General features: G+C 32.6%; 2 protein-coding genes and 1 non-coding gene across 4 annotated transcripts; all 3 read right to left on the bottom strand.

Annotated features, from left to right (window-relative positions):
• Positions 1–4,188: 4,188 nt before the first annotated feature.
• LOC114756700 (U5 spliceosomal RNA) lies at positions 4,189–4,307 on the bottom strand. Its single transcript, XR_003741494.1, has one exon. It is a non-coding gene; the product is annotated as a U5 spliceosomal RNA (small nuclear RNA).
• A 2,023-nt stretch (positions 4,308–6,330) lies between these two features.
• On the bottom strand, positions 6,331–11,296 carry LOC114756655 (soluble inorganic pyrophosphatase 6, chloroplastic). Its single transcript, XM_028945610.1, has 6 exons — positions 10,985–11,296; positions 10,008–10,168; positions 9,007–9,107; positions 8,727–8,908; positions 7,640–7,738; positions 6,331–6,661 (listed from the first exon to the last, which is right to left on the bottom strand). The coding sequence occupies exons 1-6, from the start codon at positions 11,234–11,236 to the stop codon at positions 6,569–6,571; spliced, it is 888 nt and encodes a 295-aa protein (XP_028801443.1). The 5' UTR covers positions 11,237–11,296; the 3' UTR covers positions 6,331–6,568.
• A 1,511-nt stretch (positions 11,297–12,807) lies between these two features.
• On the bottom strand, positions 12,808–17,653 carry LOC114756692 (L-galactose dehydrogenase). 2 transcript variants are annotated; one of them, XM_028945632.1, is made up of 6 exons: positions 17,262–17,653; positions 16,142–16,373; positions 15,730–16,029; positions 14,767–14,895; positions 13,293–13,361; positions 12,808–13,154 (listed from the first exon to the last, which is right to left on the bottom strand). In XM_028945632.1, exons 1-6 carry the CDS (start codon positions 17,441–17,443, stop codon positions 13,092–13,094), a joined length of 975 nt encoding a protein of 324 aa, XP_028801465.1. In that variant the 5' UTR covers positions 17,444–17,653; the 3' UTR covers positions 12,808–13,091. The 2 variants fall into 2 exon arrangements, with proteins under 2 accessions (XP_028801465.1, XP_028801466.1); XM_028945633.1 differs by lacking the exon at positions 12,808–13,154 and having other exon boundaries at positions 13,354–13,378.
• Positions 17,654–17,963: the final 310 nt, after the last annotated feature.

The following is a 17,963-nucleotide window of genomic DNA, read 5'->3' as shown; positions in this document are numbered from 1 at the left end:
AATCTTGAAGGCCATGATCTTGTTTTACTTTTGCATGCTATACTGTTGAGATCATGATCCATGTTTTGTCCCGGCAGGCATATTCTTACGTAGTGAAGATAAATTTAATGAGGATAGCGAGAATGTAGTATTTGCCGGAGAGCCTTCGAACACGCCATTGCTTCGAGAGAAGCCTAGAGAAACCGAGATAGCAGTAACAGTAGCAGAAGCAGTATCAAAAGCTAAATCCCCAGAAGGTTGATATTATAGAAGAAATATCCAGAGGCACAATTTGTCAAGATGGAGTAGATCAATGCGTTGTAAATAGTAATGAGAGTAATAGTTAGATAATTATATTTGGTTGATGTTTTTGAGAGTTGCTTGATTAGAACCACATTGTAAGTAGTAATATATACGATATAGCTGAAACTGATGAAATGTTATTTTGTTAATATAGTTTTCCCTTGTGTCCTCCAACTCTTCCTTCTTTGCTCCTAACAATTTGATTAACTCTCTTTGTTAATGAATTTGCTGAGCTTATTATTTTTAACAAAGTAATTTTATGCATAACAATGATAACATCTTTTGTGCCTAGAAGAAAAAGAAGATTTTTTTTGTTGCTTTCTTGTTATATCTGTGAATCTAAGTGACTTGACACGAGATTTGTCCAATAATTAAATCTATAACAAAAGATCCGACAAATAGACTAAGACACGCCTCCAAGCTCAAAGAGTATTTATAAAGATATTTATAGATCGCTCACTAACGAGTTTTTTACTTCAAGAGAGAAAGTAATGAAAACTATCATTGGACTGAGCTGAAAAGACTCGATTTCTTCTAAATAAAGTCAGTTTCAAGCTCGATGAATTAAAAGCAAAAAGAATCTCACTTTGAAAGAGGTTATAAGTTGAGTCTGATTTTAATAACAGTATAAACATTTAGTTGATATCATATAACAGCATTTTGCATTCTTTTCCGCAGCAATTTTCTTGGCATTTAACACATTCACCGTTCCTGCATTCAGGAGTGTGACAATCCTCACAGCATTTTTTTTCCTTCAACTACATCAATGTTACCTGAAATATAAAATATCGATACAAGTCAATATTATTTGCAAGTCTTCAATAATTTGACTTATTTCTCAGTAAATAATTTATATGTCACTTGATATATATCATGAGACATTTGATATATACTACCTCCAGTCCTAATTATAAGACTCATTGACTAATTTGGAGAGATTAGAAACTTAGTTAAGTTAGTTATTTGTAATGAATATGTGTTGTTTTTCTTAAAATATCCTTGCTAATCAAATTTGTTATCTAAAACTACCATTATTAAAGGACTACCTTAGAAAAAAATGAATAAGTATAAGAGATAAAGTATACTGGGATCTTATATTTAGAACCAAAATAAAAGTCAAACAAGATCTTATATTAAGGACCGGAGGTAGTATAACACTTGAGAATAATAACTTCTTTTTGTTTGTTTGTTTAGTTATGGTTTAAAAACTTAAGTCTAGTGTTAAACAACATGAAATACTCCTTCTATCCTTAATAGAAGACCTAATTATTTAGATGATTTTAGTTCTAAATATTTCTCATATTTATTAATTTTTTCTAAATTATTCTTATGAATACTCCTTCAACTATAATCAAGTAAAAGAGAGAAGGAGGATGTTAAAGAAAATGATTATAGTGTTTTAGGAAAAACATGTCATATTTCTTAAAATTAACTAACTTACCCAACTTCCTTCATCTAATCAAATAAGTTAAATATGTCTTATATTAAGAATAAGGGAGTATTATAATTTAAAACATGCAGAACAATAAAACGGTCTTTTTCTGGCGTCATATCCATAGTTATCGCATCATAGTTAGAACTTAGAAACTCCAACTCTGTATTAAGGTCACAATTGATATCATGATGAGCTTGAGACGCGTTTTCCTGCACTCGCCTAGCTTTTGGGATTGCCTTGACTATTCTGAAGCATACCTGAGGTCTGATGATAACATGATAACCAGAAAAGGCACAAGATAGAAAGATTTTGTAGAAGCCATTTTGAAAAATTACTGGGCACAATTGGTATATTAATAACGATGTTGCAAAGAGTTATGTGTGGGCTATTTGTACTTTGTTTAGAACTTCTAATTAGTCAGTTTATCACAATTTTTGTTTGCTTGCTTTAGATTTCAGCAAATTTCATGGTTTTCTTATAAGTGTTAACCAGATTTAAAATTAAGAAACTACAATATCTAAATATACATACAATATGAAAGCAACAAAGGCCCCCTATTTAGTATGTTGGGAAGTTTTTTTTTTTTAAAAAAAAAAAATTGAAATGAAAGCAAGAAAGGGAATGAGGAATGTAAGTACTACCTCTAGCCTCTAGGTCTTAGTACTAATACGAGGAGATTAAAGAAATGAAAAGATTATTTAATTATAGTATATATTACATGATTTTTTTTAAAATACTTATGTGTATCATTAAATTAATATCAGTTTATAAGTTAACCAAATTAGTTTATAAAAAAATAAAAATAAATATTAAAATAATTTTGACAGTTTTCTTAATCTCTTTAAGTTAGTTAATTGGATCTTATATTAAGGATTGGGGTTAGTAATTAAGAAAGGAAATTAAATTAGGTTTCAAAGGTGCGTGTGGTGTGTCAAGAAAAATCATTGGTATCCTAAAGATAATTTTTGTTTGGCATGACTATTTTAATGATAAAATGCTGAACTTAAGATTCCAAAAGACACTAATACCCTTCTAGTCATCTCTGTAATCAAATACTACCTCTAATTTTTAACACAAGAATCAGTTAACTAATTTGAGTAAATTTAAAAAATTTATTAAGTTAGTTATTTGTAACAAATAGATATTATCTTACGTAGAATACTTTTGCTAATCATGTGTATTAGGTAGAACTATCATGTGATAGAACATTTAACATGCGCAACTATTACAATGACTACTTTAAAAATATAGATACATATAAGAGATAAAATATATTAGAATCTTATATTTAGAACCAAATTAAATATTAAACTAACTTTTATGTTAAGAACTAGAAGCAGTAGATTTGTTTTTTATTAGTGCCATGAGAAGTAAGATCTACCAATGCAAAAAGGAAAACGACATCCTAACAGTACAATTCTGTAAATTGAACGACATCTCGACTTGCCATTCCCATCTGGCTTATTAATGAAGAATAATAAAATTGTTTCATTTGAATATAATTCAGAAGAAATCGGAAATCATTTACATGTCCCAAGAACACTTCAACAGAATCAATTTTGACAACAAGTAACAAATGTATGTTACCAATCTTGGGAGTTCCATGGATTAGACAATATGGAATTCAATTTCAATTCCAATTTTCCATTGTCATGGCTCCAATTCCTGCGTGCCAAACGGGTGCCCAGATGAACCGCATTTCTTATGGGTAGTAGACAACGTGATTTTCTATTATTTTTTTTATAGAAAATGGAAAATTGGGTTAATGTAATGTTTGGTCATTATAATTTGTCTCCATTTTAATTTGGTCTCTATAATTTTGGTCCTTTTAATTTTAATTATGTGTATTAGAACTATTTTTTGGCAAAAACTATTACAACTAATAGGGATATTTTACGCAAAACATTATAAATTTAGAAGTAAAATTGATTAAAATCTTATATTTAAGATTAAGTTCAACTAATTAACCAGCTCTTATATTAAGTATTAGAAATAGTATAAAATAATGTGGTTAAGTTTACAATGATAATAATACGCATATAGAAAAGTAACAAGGTAATAGGCTTTAAGAAGAAAACATGCAAGCCCTAGGACTCTTAAAGCCAAAAGGATAAATTTAGAAAACATGTTTTCTCTTCAAAATCCATTTTGAATCAGTAATTTTGATCCTCAAATTTAACTCAAGTTTAGACCAGTAATTTTAATTTTCAAAATGAAGTTAAATTTTAAAAATCATTTTAGAAAACTAAAACTAAAACCAAAATAATATCAAATTTTAAAAAATAAACATGATAGTAGCCCTTTTCAAAAATAATGATTTACACAAAGTTCTTAATTTTTTTGTTTTCTAAACTTAATTTAAAAATCACTCTATGGAGATATTATAAGAACGTAAAATAAAAAACAATATCAAACAAGGCACAAAGCCCTGACAGAAATAGAAGAAGAGCTTTGAAACAGAGAATTGCGAGAGGCTTTAAACGCAAAAACCTCTCTCCAAAAATAGGCGTATGCCGCTTTATGCAACGAGCACACGGTATTCTTTAGTAAAAGGCGAAAGAATAGTTCGCTCTGTGCCCATTGCACGGCTCCGTGAAATGGAAGTGTACAGAAGGCGCCTTCATATAGCCTCCTATAGCTGGGTCGTCTTTGTAAATTCCCAACGTGGGACTCGCTATTGCCCGGGAATGCCATCTCAACTTCTTTCAAGTTTGAATTGCCAACAGTTGTCCATTATACGCAAATTGTTGAGAGAATTAATTTAATATATTTCTCCGGTCCTTAATATAGGACCAAATTATTGAGTTGGTTTTAGTCCTAAATATAAAACCCATTTTTCATATTTATCAGTTTTCTCTAAATTACCCTTATAGATACTTCCTCAACCATAATCAAGTAGAAGAGGAAGATAGGGTATTAAAAAAGATGATTATGATATTTTAAGAAAAACGTGTCATATTTCTTATAATTAATTAACTTACCTAAATTCCTTAATGTAATCAAATTAGTTAAATATGTCTTATATTAAGAACAGGAGGAGTATGTAAATATCATAATGATTAATTTGATTAGTGATTTTTAAAATTCACTAACAACTTTACTCAGAAGCCCAAGCATTATTCATTTAGGATGATGTGCTTTTTTCTTATAAGCATAGATAACGAAGCAATTCTGCATTATCAGGTGTTAAATGTAAGTATTTTTCTTAACGAGAATTTAAACTTTATTTTGTTATGTTATGGGAAACTAATTCTTTCTGCTAAATTCAATTCTCATTCGTAAATGAGGTGCTTATTAGTTTTTGTACATCAACACTGGATGGTGGGCTTTTGCATGCATTGCAAGAAATCTTGTATAGCATTGGCAAGTCACTTTATTCACAATTCATAAATAATTCAATATAATATAAATCCAAACAGCGTATCATCCTGGCGCATAACTAAAGTTATTCAATCATGTGAACTTCTTTGTTCAACTATCAACTTTTACACCGAGTTTGGCAAGGCGTTTTAGGAGGAAAAAATAACTCATAAGTATGATAAGTCAGTTTGTAAATTTAAGAGTTGTTTGTCACAGTTTTTGACTAATCTGACTTGTGGATCAAAAACTGATTTTTTAAGCATAATTGTAAAAACATATAAAATTTTCTTATGACTTATAGAAAAATAGTTTTTTGAAATTAAAAAATATTTTTTCCTTTGTGTTTATATTGTTCTTTTACTTCTCTCTATATATTCTTTATGCTTCCCAATCAATTTTTGGTTGTTTGTTTTTAATATTCTCTTAAGTGAAAATAATTTTAAATAACTTTTATAATATTTTAAATTTTTAACATTGTTTTTATTTTATATTTACATAAGTTATGCATCTAATTAATTATGTAATATTATTTGGTTCAAAAATTTTCGCATTACTATGATTTCTTATTTAAATATATTTTATTCATTAAATATAACTTTTTCCTATTATAATAATTTAAAATTATTATATTTTGTAAATTCATATTTTTAATCATTTTTATTATTTAATAAAAATCACATCTATTTTCGTCATTCTACAAACTAAATTTACTTATTTAATCATAACCTAAATAATTTTTTTTATTTTACAAACTGACATTTACAAATGTCAATATAAATATAAATCACATTATCTAATATAACTTTTATCCAAAAGTCAGATTGAAAATAAATTATTTTTTACTGTTAATTCAAACAGACCCTTAAAAAATTTGCATGTGTTTTGCTGACAGACATAACCATGTTGAATTCTTCAAATGAAACAATTTTCTTCTGGATGAACAATTGGATGCCAAGTGATTATAGTCAGGATGTTGTTGACAGAATTGTCAGTTGTCATTCTAAGTACCAATCAACTTATTTTAAATGATTTTGTATTATATGAGATAAATATGTGATAATTTTATTTTGTAAAATACAAAGTGATCACTTTTTTGTTTTGTGCCAACAAAAGTGATTACTCATTAGCTCCATAATATGTTACGTATGATTATTTTAGGGTAATCATGTCACATCTGTTAAAATTAAATAATTTAATTAGTTTCTTTAATCTACCCCAATTTAAGTAACTTTTAAATTAAAAGACCAGAGGAATAATTAATAAAAATGTACAATGTATGATAGAGAAAGATGGATAAGATTATATATATCTAACTAAACAGTGGGACAAAAAAGCACTGATATAAAACAGATAGATTTATCCAGAAAGCCCAACAGAAGAAGAGTTCGTGAAATGATAACATAGGGGACAGAGTTCCAAAGAATGAAGGCAGCACCAGCACCAGCACCAGCACCAGCAGTGACCACTATATCGAATACCAATGCATCAATCTCACACAAGTGAGAGCTCACCTGCAGGAATGGATCTCTTGACAAGTTTGTTCCAGGATTCGTTGGTCTCTGCGATGACCTTTAGAGCGTAAGCCTGTTTTATCACAATCAACGTTCATGATGCGATCGGACAGGATGAGGATATAATCATAATAAAAAATACAATGTCCAAAGAAGATGGTCACAGTACAATACTACCACACATGCCACTCTAAATTATCTTTCTTTGGTTTATTACAGACAGAAACCATATCTTGGTCTCCCAAAAATGGTGATTCTCGTTTTGATGCTATCAAGATTAGTCTAGCAAAGTAAAAAGCTGAAAAATTAAGGCTGCTTAGTTGGTCATAAAGCGAGTTCAGAAGCTTCCTCATCTTAGGGCTTCTTAAGGAAGTGAAAATTCCAAGAAAAGGGGCACTTTGCTATCAGGTAAAATTTGGAAGTAGGAGGTTTACACAAAGATTATGAGGAGTGGGAAAAGATCTTAAAAAGAAAGACCTATCTAGTGATCCTTTCCTCAGCAAGCCTGAGGTAAATTTCCAAGGTCTGTAAATGAATCATAAAAATGGCATCCCAACAACTCCTATGAGCGCTAAATTAAATTCTTAAGCCAAACAGAACCAAATTCCAAAAGAAACCAACACAATCGCTCACCCACTTGAGCATGTTCTTGGACACCATATTACCAAGAAGGTTTCTATAAAGGATTAATATATTTGGCCCCAAAAAAATGGTTTTCTTTTCTATTTATCTTTCCTAATATATTCTCTATTGGTGAGATGAGCTTTAAAAAAGTATCAGGCTTATTCCTTATATCTCCCCGAAAAACCAAGCAAATTGTGTCATCCATATAATTCATACTTTTCAATATATGATTTACAGTGTTTGACCACTTACTAGAGCAAACAAAATTCAATACAAGAGCCTTGAATTATGCCGTTTGTAGGCAACAAGAACCATCAAATTATTTAAGAAGGTAAGCTGATAATCTTTGACTACATTTGGAAAACAGAAAGATAGTATTTAGAGACAGTCAGATACTTGTGTTAAAAGATGAAAGTAACAAAAATACCTTATTTGCTGGCCGGTTGCCGAGGCCAAATTTATTAGCAGGTTTTCCATCAGGTATCTTGTAGTCTCTGAACCAATCCCTAATTGCGGTAAGGGTGCCCTGAAGACAACTCCCGGATTAATCATCAATAAAAATTGCTAATTAAGCCACCAAACCCTTTTCCCTGTCATTGGGGGCATAAAAATTTTGTGTGCTAGCATCAAGTTTATTCTGGAGGTATCTATTGTTCAAGTGATGTCATTTGACTAAAAAGTTATGCAATAATAGTTGACTGGCACAACTAAAACACGCGCGCGTGCAGACACAGAGACACAGACAGACAGCCAGAGAGCATGTCTACAAGAAAACAAAACTAAGTTCAAAATTAGAGTCCGTCATTTGAAAAGCACATTATTAAGCTTGTCTCCCAGCAATAGAGATGGAGCCCTTCCAACGAAGAATACAACAGACTTCAACCTACACACTATGAACTATTTATTCCTTCTTAAAAATCTGCTCAGTTAAAGATCTTAATTGTTTTTTATTTCTAGTCTTTCACAGTGTCTTTTTATTGGCTTTCCTTTTGCCCTACTCCCTCCCTCTGTATGTGTTTTTCCTCTCTCTGATGCCACATTTGCCCTAGTTGTGTTCAGGTATTGAAATGAAAGTTAGCTGTGTAAAATCCGTGCTTCCTTTCGTTAAGCATGAACTTGGAACTGCATTTCCAATTATCCACAGTGAAGGCTTACCAAGTCAGGCTGGGGTGGTGACAGATGAAGCATACTACCAGAACCTAGGTATCAACCAATCAAGCTACATAAATAAATTAGTAAATCATATGTAAAAAGAAAAAAAGAAAAAGAAAAATCAGAGCTCTCCATGTAGAATTCTTTTTTCTAATCTGTCTAGAGGATTTATTCTTTTTCAAGACTTTCTATTCATATTTTTCTACATTCACAAACACACACACAGAGGGACATGATGTAATGAAGAGAGTACTATAACTCCATCAGATAGTAGAGAGAGGAAAGGACATTAAACAATGCTATGCTACAATAGCAAAAACAAAATGGCAGAGAAGACAATCTAGTGAGGTAAGAGAACTTACTGGAAAATGCTTTTCAACATCGTCAACATCATTCACGAGTGAAGCCATTGGATCATCCAATGAAATTGCAACTATTTTCCAATCAAGTTCTCCTTCATCAATCATTGCTAAAGCAGCCAAGGGTTTCACCCTGAGAACCTCTCCTATTTTCCTCCGGCTTTCACCAATCTCAACCACATCAACTACATATTAAGAAGAATTTTAGACACATTTTGATGTACTCCTCGTATGACAATAACGCAGAAAAAATTGGAGGTTGAGTTTATAAGCAATGCAATACCAGGGTCATTATCTCCCAATGCACCTTCAACTTCAGAATTTGCATGAGACGGATCTTCCCATGTTTGTGGAAGCAAGCCATAGTTCCAATTTATGTTATAGCTGGAGATCATGCAAAACATGTTGCAGACCAGATTAGGGAGACACCAAACATTTCAAGCAACAATAAAATATAAGTTTTAAAAGAAAGAAATAATAATCCCAAGGCCTGACGGATAAGAACTCAATGACACTACAAAAATAGGCATAATAACTTGCAGAACATGGCATCTTAGGATTGAATTTCGTATTAAAGATGGGCAATGGGTTGCCAATTTTCCAACAGATTCATGGCCATAAATAGGGGAAAAAATAAGACACGCATAACAAGACATTTACATTACCACTGAGCCCTCGGTAAGTCTAAAAGATAAATTCTCAGTTGGATTAGAACAAGATAATGTTGACATTGAGAGGCCGGATAGTTGCATAGTTAAGCTGTAACTAAATTGACTGATTGAAACAATTCTCTTCAACAAAAGAGATTAGAAGAATTTTCTAAAGAATAACTTCTTTTGGATGCATTTGCACGAAATGAACATAGCTATTTACAGGCCTAGAGCCAAAGAGAATTTACAGCAATCTCCATGAGAGTAAGGATATTTACAATAAACTCTGAAATAAATAAAATAAAAAGGAAATATTAGGAATTCCGCGCTCTTTCATAAACCTTTTGATTTTTATTAATTGGAGCTCAGTTTGTGCATAGAATGTACTCTGTTTCTTTCTTTTCTTTTCTTTTTTAATTCAGCACCATTAATGCTTGGAAAAACAACTAGACGTACAACGATTAGATATCAAGGAAATTTATAATCAGCAAGGCATATTGAACAAATTTAACCCATGAAGATAATGCTTCTTTAAGGGCAATAAAATCTGCACAGAGCAGATTTAATATGCCAAGTCAAAGACAAGCTATACTGCAAAAAGAGAAAGGGTATGAGCAACGAAGCTGTCTCTTACGGATAATATCGGAGCTTTCCTTTTTTCGTATCCTGCTTAATAGGAGTGAATGGCTCGTCCGTAGCAACCTCCATCTTTGCACTAGATTCTTTTGGTATCTCAACAATAAAGTTAAAGATATCAGCACCTAGCTGCAACGGAATATCATGCCAGGGAGAAACCTGCATTGTACAGCATGAATTTCCGTAGGTACATGCAAAACTGTACAAGTGACAAGAACTCTCAAATTTCACGAGAAGCACATAGAGCAGGAAACTCGTACATACGACAGAACTCTGAGTTCTGTACTTTATTCTATAGAAAACTTCTGATCTTTTTTATGCAAAACAATACAATCAATCCAGAAGTTACTGCCAGAAAAATACAAAATATTGTCCTCTGTTTCACTCACTTCACCAGAAACTACGAGAACTGGAAGCCTGGTGGAAAAAATCTACAATTGGAACAATTGTCGATGAGGCAACTAATGTTAGCCCACGAATTGGCCGAGTTATCAACAGCATCTAAAAAAGTAGGTTTATGGGTTTCTCAAAGAGCATTACGGGGTTAAACAAGAAGACACTACTCGGTACACGGAAAAACAATGCTTTCTGATTCCAAATAAAGATGGTGCAAATTTATCAAACGTAAAAGTTACACCCGCCACCCTGATCATTTCAATCCAAATCTAACAGAAAAGTGTTAAGCACGAATCGGTAATCCATTCAACATGTACTCCTCTTCCATTTTCTCTTACTAATCAAACAATCCACGATTAAATACAAAATCACCCGAATTTTCACGGCACAAAATCGCAATTTTACATTAACAATTTTAAAATACAGCGAACATTATATATAAGAAAGACAAAACATTCGAAGCACAACATCCCATTTCACAAAGTCTAAGCCATTAAACCAGTAATTAGATGCCCATTTCAGCCACCACCAAAAACAATGCACAGAATGAATGAATCAAAAGGAGCGGAATTAATCAACCTTCTTCCCGGACTTATCAACGAAGAAGACTCTATAATCTAAGGTTTCAGGCTGGCCTTCCTCCTTGACCTGAACATCGGGATTGTAGATAGCCCGGCAAGTGTAAGACCTCTTGGAAGAAGGACAACGAAGCTTGAGGTTCTTAAGGCAAAGGCTATCAACGAAGGGCTTTTGCCTCCGCAAAAACGGGGATTTGGTAAGCAAGGAGCACGCAGAGTTGCTGGTTATGGTCATCGCTCTAGTGGCCGCCATGATTGCTCACTGATGCTGCTTCAGTGACTCTGGGACTTGAACCTGTGAGGCTGTGACTTTCCCTGTTTTGCTGATAGGCTACCTTTTATTTTCTTTCTTTCTTTTTTAATTATTTATTTATTTTTGAACGCGTAGGCTGTTTTGTTGTACTTTCGCCGTTTTCGCGGCCTAGTACATAGATCAAGCGGAGCATCTGATTTTCTGCTGTAGTACAAGCTTTTCTTTACCCCATTCTGCAATGTTAAATTGTTTTTATTTATCTAATGAAAATAAAAGATATTCCTTCGATCTTTAATATAAAACTCATTTAATTAATTTGATTAGATTAAGAAAATTAGATAAGTTAGTTAATTATAAGAAATATAACACGTTTTTTCTAAAATACTATAATCATATTTCTTAATACCCCACCTTTCTCTTCTACTTGATTATGGTTAAAAGAGTATCTATAGGGATAATTTAGAGATAATTGATAAATATGAGAAATGGGTCTTATATCTAGGACCAAAACCAACTTACCAATTGGTACTTATATTAAGGACCGGAGGAGTATTATTTACCTTAAAGTAAAATATGTTTCAAATCATAAATTCCTTTTAAACCATAATTGTAGGAATTATAACACAACTCGTATAAAAACTTAATAAGCCTATTTCCTGATTTATAAAAATATAAATTAATAGTCCTCCGGTCCTTAATATATGACCTAATTGTTAAGTTAGTTTTGGTATTAAATATAAGACTCATTTCTCATATTTATTAATTTTCTCTAAATTACTCCTATGGATACTCCCTCAACCATAATCAAGTAGAAGAGGAAGAAGAGATATTAAGAAAGATAATTATAGTGTTTTGGAAAAAAAATATGTTATATTTCTTATAATTAACTAACTTACCTAACTTTTTTAATCTAATCAAATTAGTTAAATGGGTTTTATATTAAATATCGGAGAAGTATTACCTCTTCACAGAAGTAGTACAAATATAGAGTAAAATATATTAATCTCCCTTCTATTTAACCTAAATTATAAAAACATCTTTTTTTATTTTGAAAACCTGTATAAACCTCCTTTAAAATTAAAATATATATTGCATTCACTTTCTTTCTAATTTTAAATTCAACTATCATCTACCCAAACATCAGTTAATCGTTAAATCATAATATTCTCCAATTATTTTGACCAATTAACACAAATACTAAATAATTATAACCTTATCTTTATCTGAAATTTAAAAACAATTTTATTTTAATATTTTTTGTTATACTTCTAAATCCATTACCATATTACAAATTTAATTAACCTTCTAAATATAATCTTTTATTTTCAATGAATTTAAATTTTCAATCTCATTTATTCATTAAAACTTACCTGTGATGTAATCTTTTAAATATATATGTTGGCTGAAAATATTTTACAATTGTATATATGTATTTTTAATTAATAAAATTATAAAATGATATAATTTTGAGATTCCCACATTAATGTGTTATAGTTCACAATTTTTAAATATATTTCATAAAACACATCTTTATTAAAAAAAATTACTCAAAATTTCGACCAAACTTAAAATTTCAGGAAATAAAAATATTGCTTATATTTAGAACCAACTCCAATCCTAGAAGCCTAGCTTGTTAGCAAGTATGTCTATAGGGGCAATGAAATGAGGACCTTTGACACTAAACAAATGGTTGGGGATAAATAATTCAAACGGTAAATTTGCATCTGTTAAAAAGTGTATTCTCATACTGAACAGAAGCAGAGGAACTACAACACAAACAGGGCAACCAGAGGGTCACCTTAATTGAAAATACCAGACAGTAGAAGTTAAGGCAAATTACAAAGCAGCAAGAACATTAGCTCTGCTGGATTCCACTTGGCCATGACTGATTCTTTACTGGCTTTAGAATAGCTTCAACCTCTGCTAAAGCTTCTTCATCAATCCCTGAAGCTGCAAGCAGCAACATTCTCCTCCACCTATTTTGTCAGACATGCTAACGTAGATCAGTTTATTACATTGTCAGCTATGCTCCAAATTGCTTTAGAATAGCTTCAACCTCTGCTAAAGCTTCTTCATCAATCCCTGAAGCTGCAAGTTCTGTCGCAGCAGCAACATTCTCCTCCACCTATTTTGTCAGACATGCTAACGTAGATCAGTTTATTACATTGTCAGCTATGCTCCAAATTGTTCACACACAAATCTTGTGAGCGGTACAGTCCCAGTGATTCATTATTTCTCAATCTTATATTGCTGCTAGTATCAGTATGAAAAACAGATATACTACCTCCAATCCTCAATATAAAAGACAGCTAACAAATTTGCAAATATTAAAAAAATAGTTAAACTAGTTATTTGTAATAAATGGGTACTAGCTTTCCTAAAATACTTATTTTAATCACATGCATTGGTATCACCCTTTGATTTAATATGTGCGATCAATGAGGATATTTTTAGGCAAACATTATAAATTTAGAAAACAAAATGAATTAAAATCTTATATTGAGGACTGAAGTAAACCCCTTACTTAACTCCTATATTAAGTTAAGGGCAAGAAGGAGTATTCCATTACGTCATCAACTGAGGATGCAAAGCAGGAATAGCAGAACCATGTGCAAGTGGTCTGAGTAAAAAGAAGACTGCCAAAGAAATATCCTTGCAGCATAAAAACTGCTCCTAAATTTTTCAAATGGACATAACTTAAAAACTAATCAATATCAACGTTGACATAAAATATGAAATTTATAGCAAGTTGTACTATTCACAAATCATAACCAATGTAACATTCTCCTTAGGTTCTGTGCAATACATGAGAAGTCCACCTAATTTGTTAAAAGTTAAAAGATGCCGCCCACAAAAGCCAAGGGGCTTCTATTGTCTGGCAAGTCATTTAGCACCACAAGCTTCCACCAACACGTGGGATTTCAAATATTATTGCCCGGTGCCATAGATTTATTAAATTTGCTCCTACACTTTTAGGTTTTTGATGTTCATCCGTGACTTTTAGAGCAGAATATGGACAGAGTCTACTGATAGAGTGGGGCAAAAGATATGATCACCAACTCATAAGAATCATAAGGGGTACTGCCATAGTAGAAAGTCACATTCACATTTTTTGTAAAAGAAATATGACCAAATTTCTGAGTAGATCCTGGCAAACTTCTTAATGAGCTCCTAATCGTATAGTGGTTGGTGTATAAAGTTATGGTACTAAAACCATAAATACCGTATCAATCAACAGCATCTTTAATGTGAATGAGATGCTAATTGTGTAGTTAGTAATTTGTTGAACATGGAAATGACAAATGTCAATATTTTCACATTTTCTACCGGGGGAAAACTGTCCAATATCCTTAGAGGGAATAATGCAAAGAGACAATCAATTCATTCTCAGATGAATACGACACATGATAGGTTCACATCAAAGGGAGACCCATTACCCATAAAATCAAATAGATACTAGATTTAAGAAAACAGACAGATGATTATAAATGATTTAAATGTGGCAGTCCAGGAAGATGATGAAACAGAACCTGCTTAACAGACTTCATGCCAACTAGCACTGATGTGATTTCTTTATTTAACAAGCTATACTGCATTGCTAACTTTGCAATACTCTTCCCCTTTTCTTTGCAGTAGGCGGCTGCAGCTTGACATGCAGACTGCAAGTATCCAATACATTAAAGCAATTTAATTAAGATTAAATATCATATGTTACATTGATATTAAGAAAAGTAATCCTAAGCATTTCTAACAGCTTCAACTTTTGAGAAGTAATGATCCTTGATATGGTGTTAGAGCTTCTATAATTAAATTATAAAATTTCATTCTTGGTGTTTCCATTTTCCATTTAAGCGCTAGGTGGACTTGTGCTTTATTCAAGCTTCAATTCCAGAGGGCTTTCACTCAATAGGGAAGATTAATTAGAATGTATTATTAAAACCAATCTTGAGCTTCCCCCCGTAACTTCCAACTTTTGGGATGGAACAGGACTTCCCATAACATAGTACCAAAAGAGACATGCTTATTTGGAAGCACTGGCGATGGTTGAAAAACAGGAAGGAAAAAGATGATTTCCAACTCTGGCAAAGGTATGTTGAAGGTCATCTCTATTCTTTCAATAGTTTATTCAGCAAATGAACCCCCCAATAAAAAATAAGAGGTTGACCATTTTGGTCACACCCATTTTTTTTCTTACTCTATACCCTTTTTTCCGGTTCTTAGTGCCCATCATTGTTATGCACAAGCATTTATAAAAAGTTACAAATTGTGATTGGTATAAGCATTTTTATCTAGTCTCTCTCAGTTTTATTTATTCACCGTGGGAGAAAATTTGTGTGGTTATGACTTCCATTCCAAGGGTCTACTATGATCTTTTTTTGGCAACTAATATGATCTTTGTTAAACTTACATAATCTGATTTAATTTATTACATTCTGATAATTGCAAGTTTGTAAGAGAAACAGAGTTGTTTATTTTTGAGAAACTAAGCACACCTTGAGTTCAGGTGAAGCTGGATGCCATTCTGGAGGGCCGCTCTCAGTGAGAAGCCCCATTGCTAGAGGAGAAGCATTGACAATACCAACACCTTTGCTCTTTAGATATGGTATTATGTCCTCCAGGGTTGAATCATTTATACAGTAATGGCAATATGATAATATTACATCCACTGATCTAGGTGGTACACGATCAAGCACGTAAGTATAAATATGCAAAGGAAGCCCAGTAATACCAATGTAACGAGCTTTCCCAGCTTCCTTTATTTTCTGAAGGGCAGGGATTGTTTCCTTAACAATCTGTGTTCAGAAGAAAGCCAACATGTGTTAGAAATTAAGATTAAGAACAAGAACGCACCAAACCCCACATCGATAAGCTCAAAGATTTGCAAATATTTCAAGAAGAAATCACCTGATCCAAAGAACCAAATTCAATATCATGGCAGTATAGTATGTCAACATACTCCAGCTGCAATCTTTCCAAGCTCTCATCAATACTCCTGGTTACTCTGTCTGCACTGAAATCAAAGCCCTCCTCCTTGTATCGTCCGCATTTTGTTGCAACAACATACTCATTTCTTGGAACACCCAGAGCTTTTAGCGCATTGCCTAGAACTTTCTCTGACAATGTCCCTCCATAATAACTTAAGATCAGAAAATAAAAGATTAAACCAGTTAAAATCAACTCCTTAAAAATGAAGACAATAATTATCCCCTCAACCTGATTTATTACTGCAAATGGATTATCTTCCAAACCCAGAAAAGGCCAAGAAAATATTTCACCAAATTTATGTCAGCTAGAACATTGGATAAAGCTTATCAAATAGGATTAGTTTAGTACAAGAAGTAACTAGTAAACCGTCTAAGAAGATAAAGATATAAGGTAAGGAAAAAAATAAGAACTTGAAATCATCCACCACTCCTTAGTCAAATCCACAATTATATAGTCCAAGTTGATATATTAACCATGTCCTAATCCTGTGGGTCAGATAGAATTTTGTTTTCAACAGCAAAGCATAAAAATAATAAAGCAACCTTATGGAGCATCTTATATAAATTCTAAGTTTCTAACCCAGACTTCACATCTTACTGGAAAGCCAATTTGTTGAGAGATGAGATGACTCTGACGAAACTATCAGGCTCTTTGAATTTTACTCCCCGATAGAAACAACAGCCATCCCCAACTCCGAAAAAATGAGCTAAAAGATACCCATTTCCGATTTTCAGTGAAAAATAAACAGGAAAAAAAAAAAACCAAGACGAAACCTTTCTTGGGGAAAAAATTATGTTCCGGGTCTCAACATCAAACGTTTGAACCCAAAAGTTTCAATTAATCTTATCTGGCTTTTTAACAAAATAGTGTCATATTCAAGTTGTGAGCAGATCAAGAATCATGACGTGAGTGCACACTCTTTTAAGTCATTGTTTCCTTAATTTGCTTTTTTGAACTATCTCTTCTCCGATTCACGCATCATACAACAACATCCAAATAAAGCACAACCACGAGTTGAAAACACAAATCAATCACATACGGAGAAGTGTCAAAGAAGTTAACTCCCAGACGAAAGGCTTCACGGACAGCAGCATTGGCCTCTTCGTCAGAAACGGTGCCGAAGACATTGCCCAGAGGTGACGCTCCAAAACCCACGCAGCTGAGCTTAAGCCCGGTGTTCCCGAGCTCCCTAAGCTCCAATTTGGGGGTCGCAGAAGCCATGGTTTCTCCGGTTTAAGAACAGTGTTTTGGAAGCGAGAAAATGAGGAAGAAGAAGGGGGTGAAAAATACTCGCGAAAATCTACATACTCCGTCTTTGAGAGTAAAAAGACAATGATTAAGTGGCAGGGACGGTGCAGAAGATCGAACAAGAAAGGAAGGTGCTCGCTATAGACGATGTTGGGCTCAGCAACCTCGCAATTCAGGTACAGACAAACGTACCCACACAAAAGTTTTAACTTGCTGGCAAAACGGAATGGAGAAACTGACAAATATGGACCCCAAAAAGCATCAAAACTACTGTTTTAAAATTACTTTTACAGTGTATAAAGTAAACATACAGAGAAATTTATCTCGATTTGCTTCTTATCCAAACAACCTCTGGATCCCAATCAACAACTTCTTCTTTTTTTTTTTTTTTGACTCACAATCAACGACTTCGAATATTGGAAAAATTAATTAATTGTCCCATAATTGACAGCTTTTCAAAAATAGGTCAGTGCAATGAATTAATCCCGTAAAT

This window comes from Neltuma alba, unplaced genomic scaffold (assembly GCF_004799145.2).
Source record: "Neltuma alba isolate B1F8T4 unplaced genomic scaffold, ASM479914v2 tig00010452_pilon, whole genome shotgun sequence".
Lineage (NCBI taxonomy): Eukaryota > Viridiplantae > Streptophyta > Magnoliopsida > Fabales > Fabaceae > Neltuma > Neltuma alba.
The sequence above is the reverse complement of the archived record's forward strand: the minus strand, read 5'-3'. Positions and strand labels throughout refer to the sequence as shown.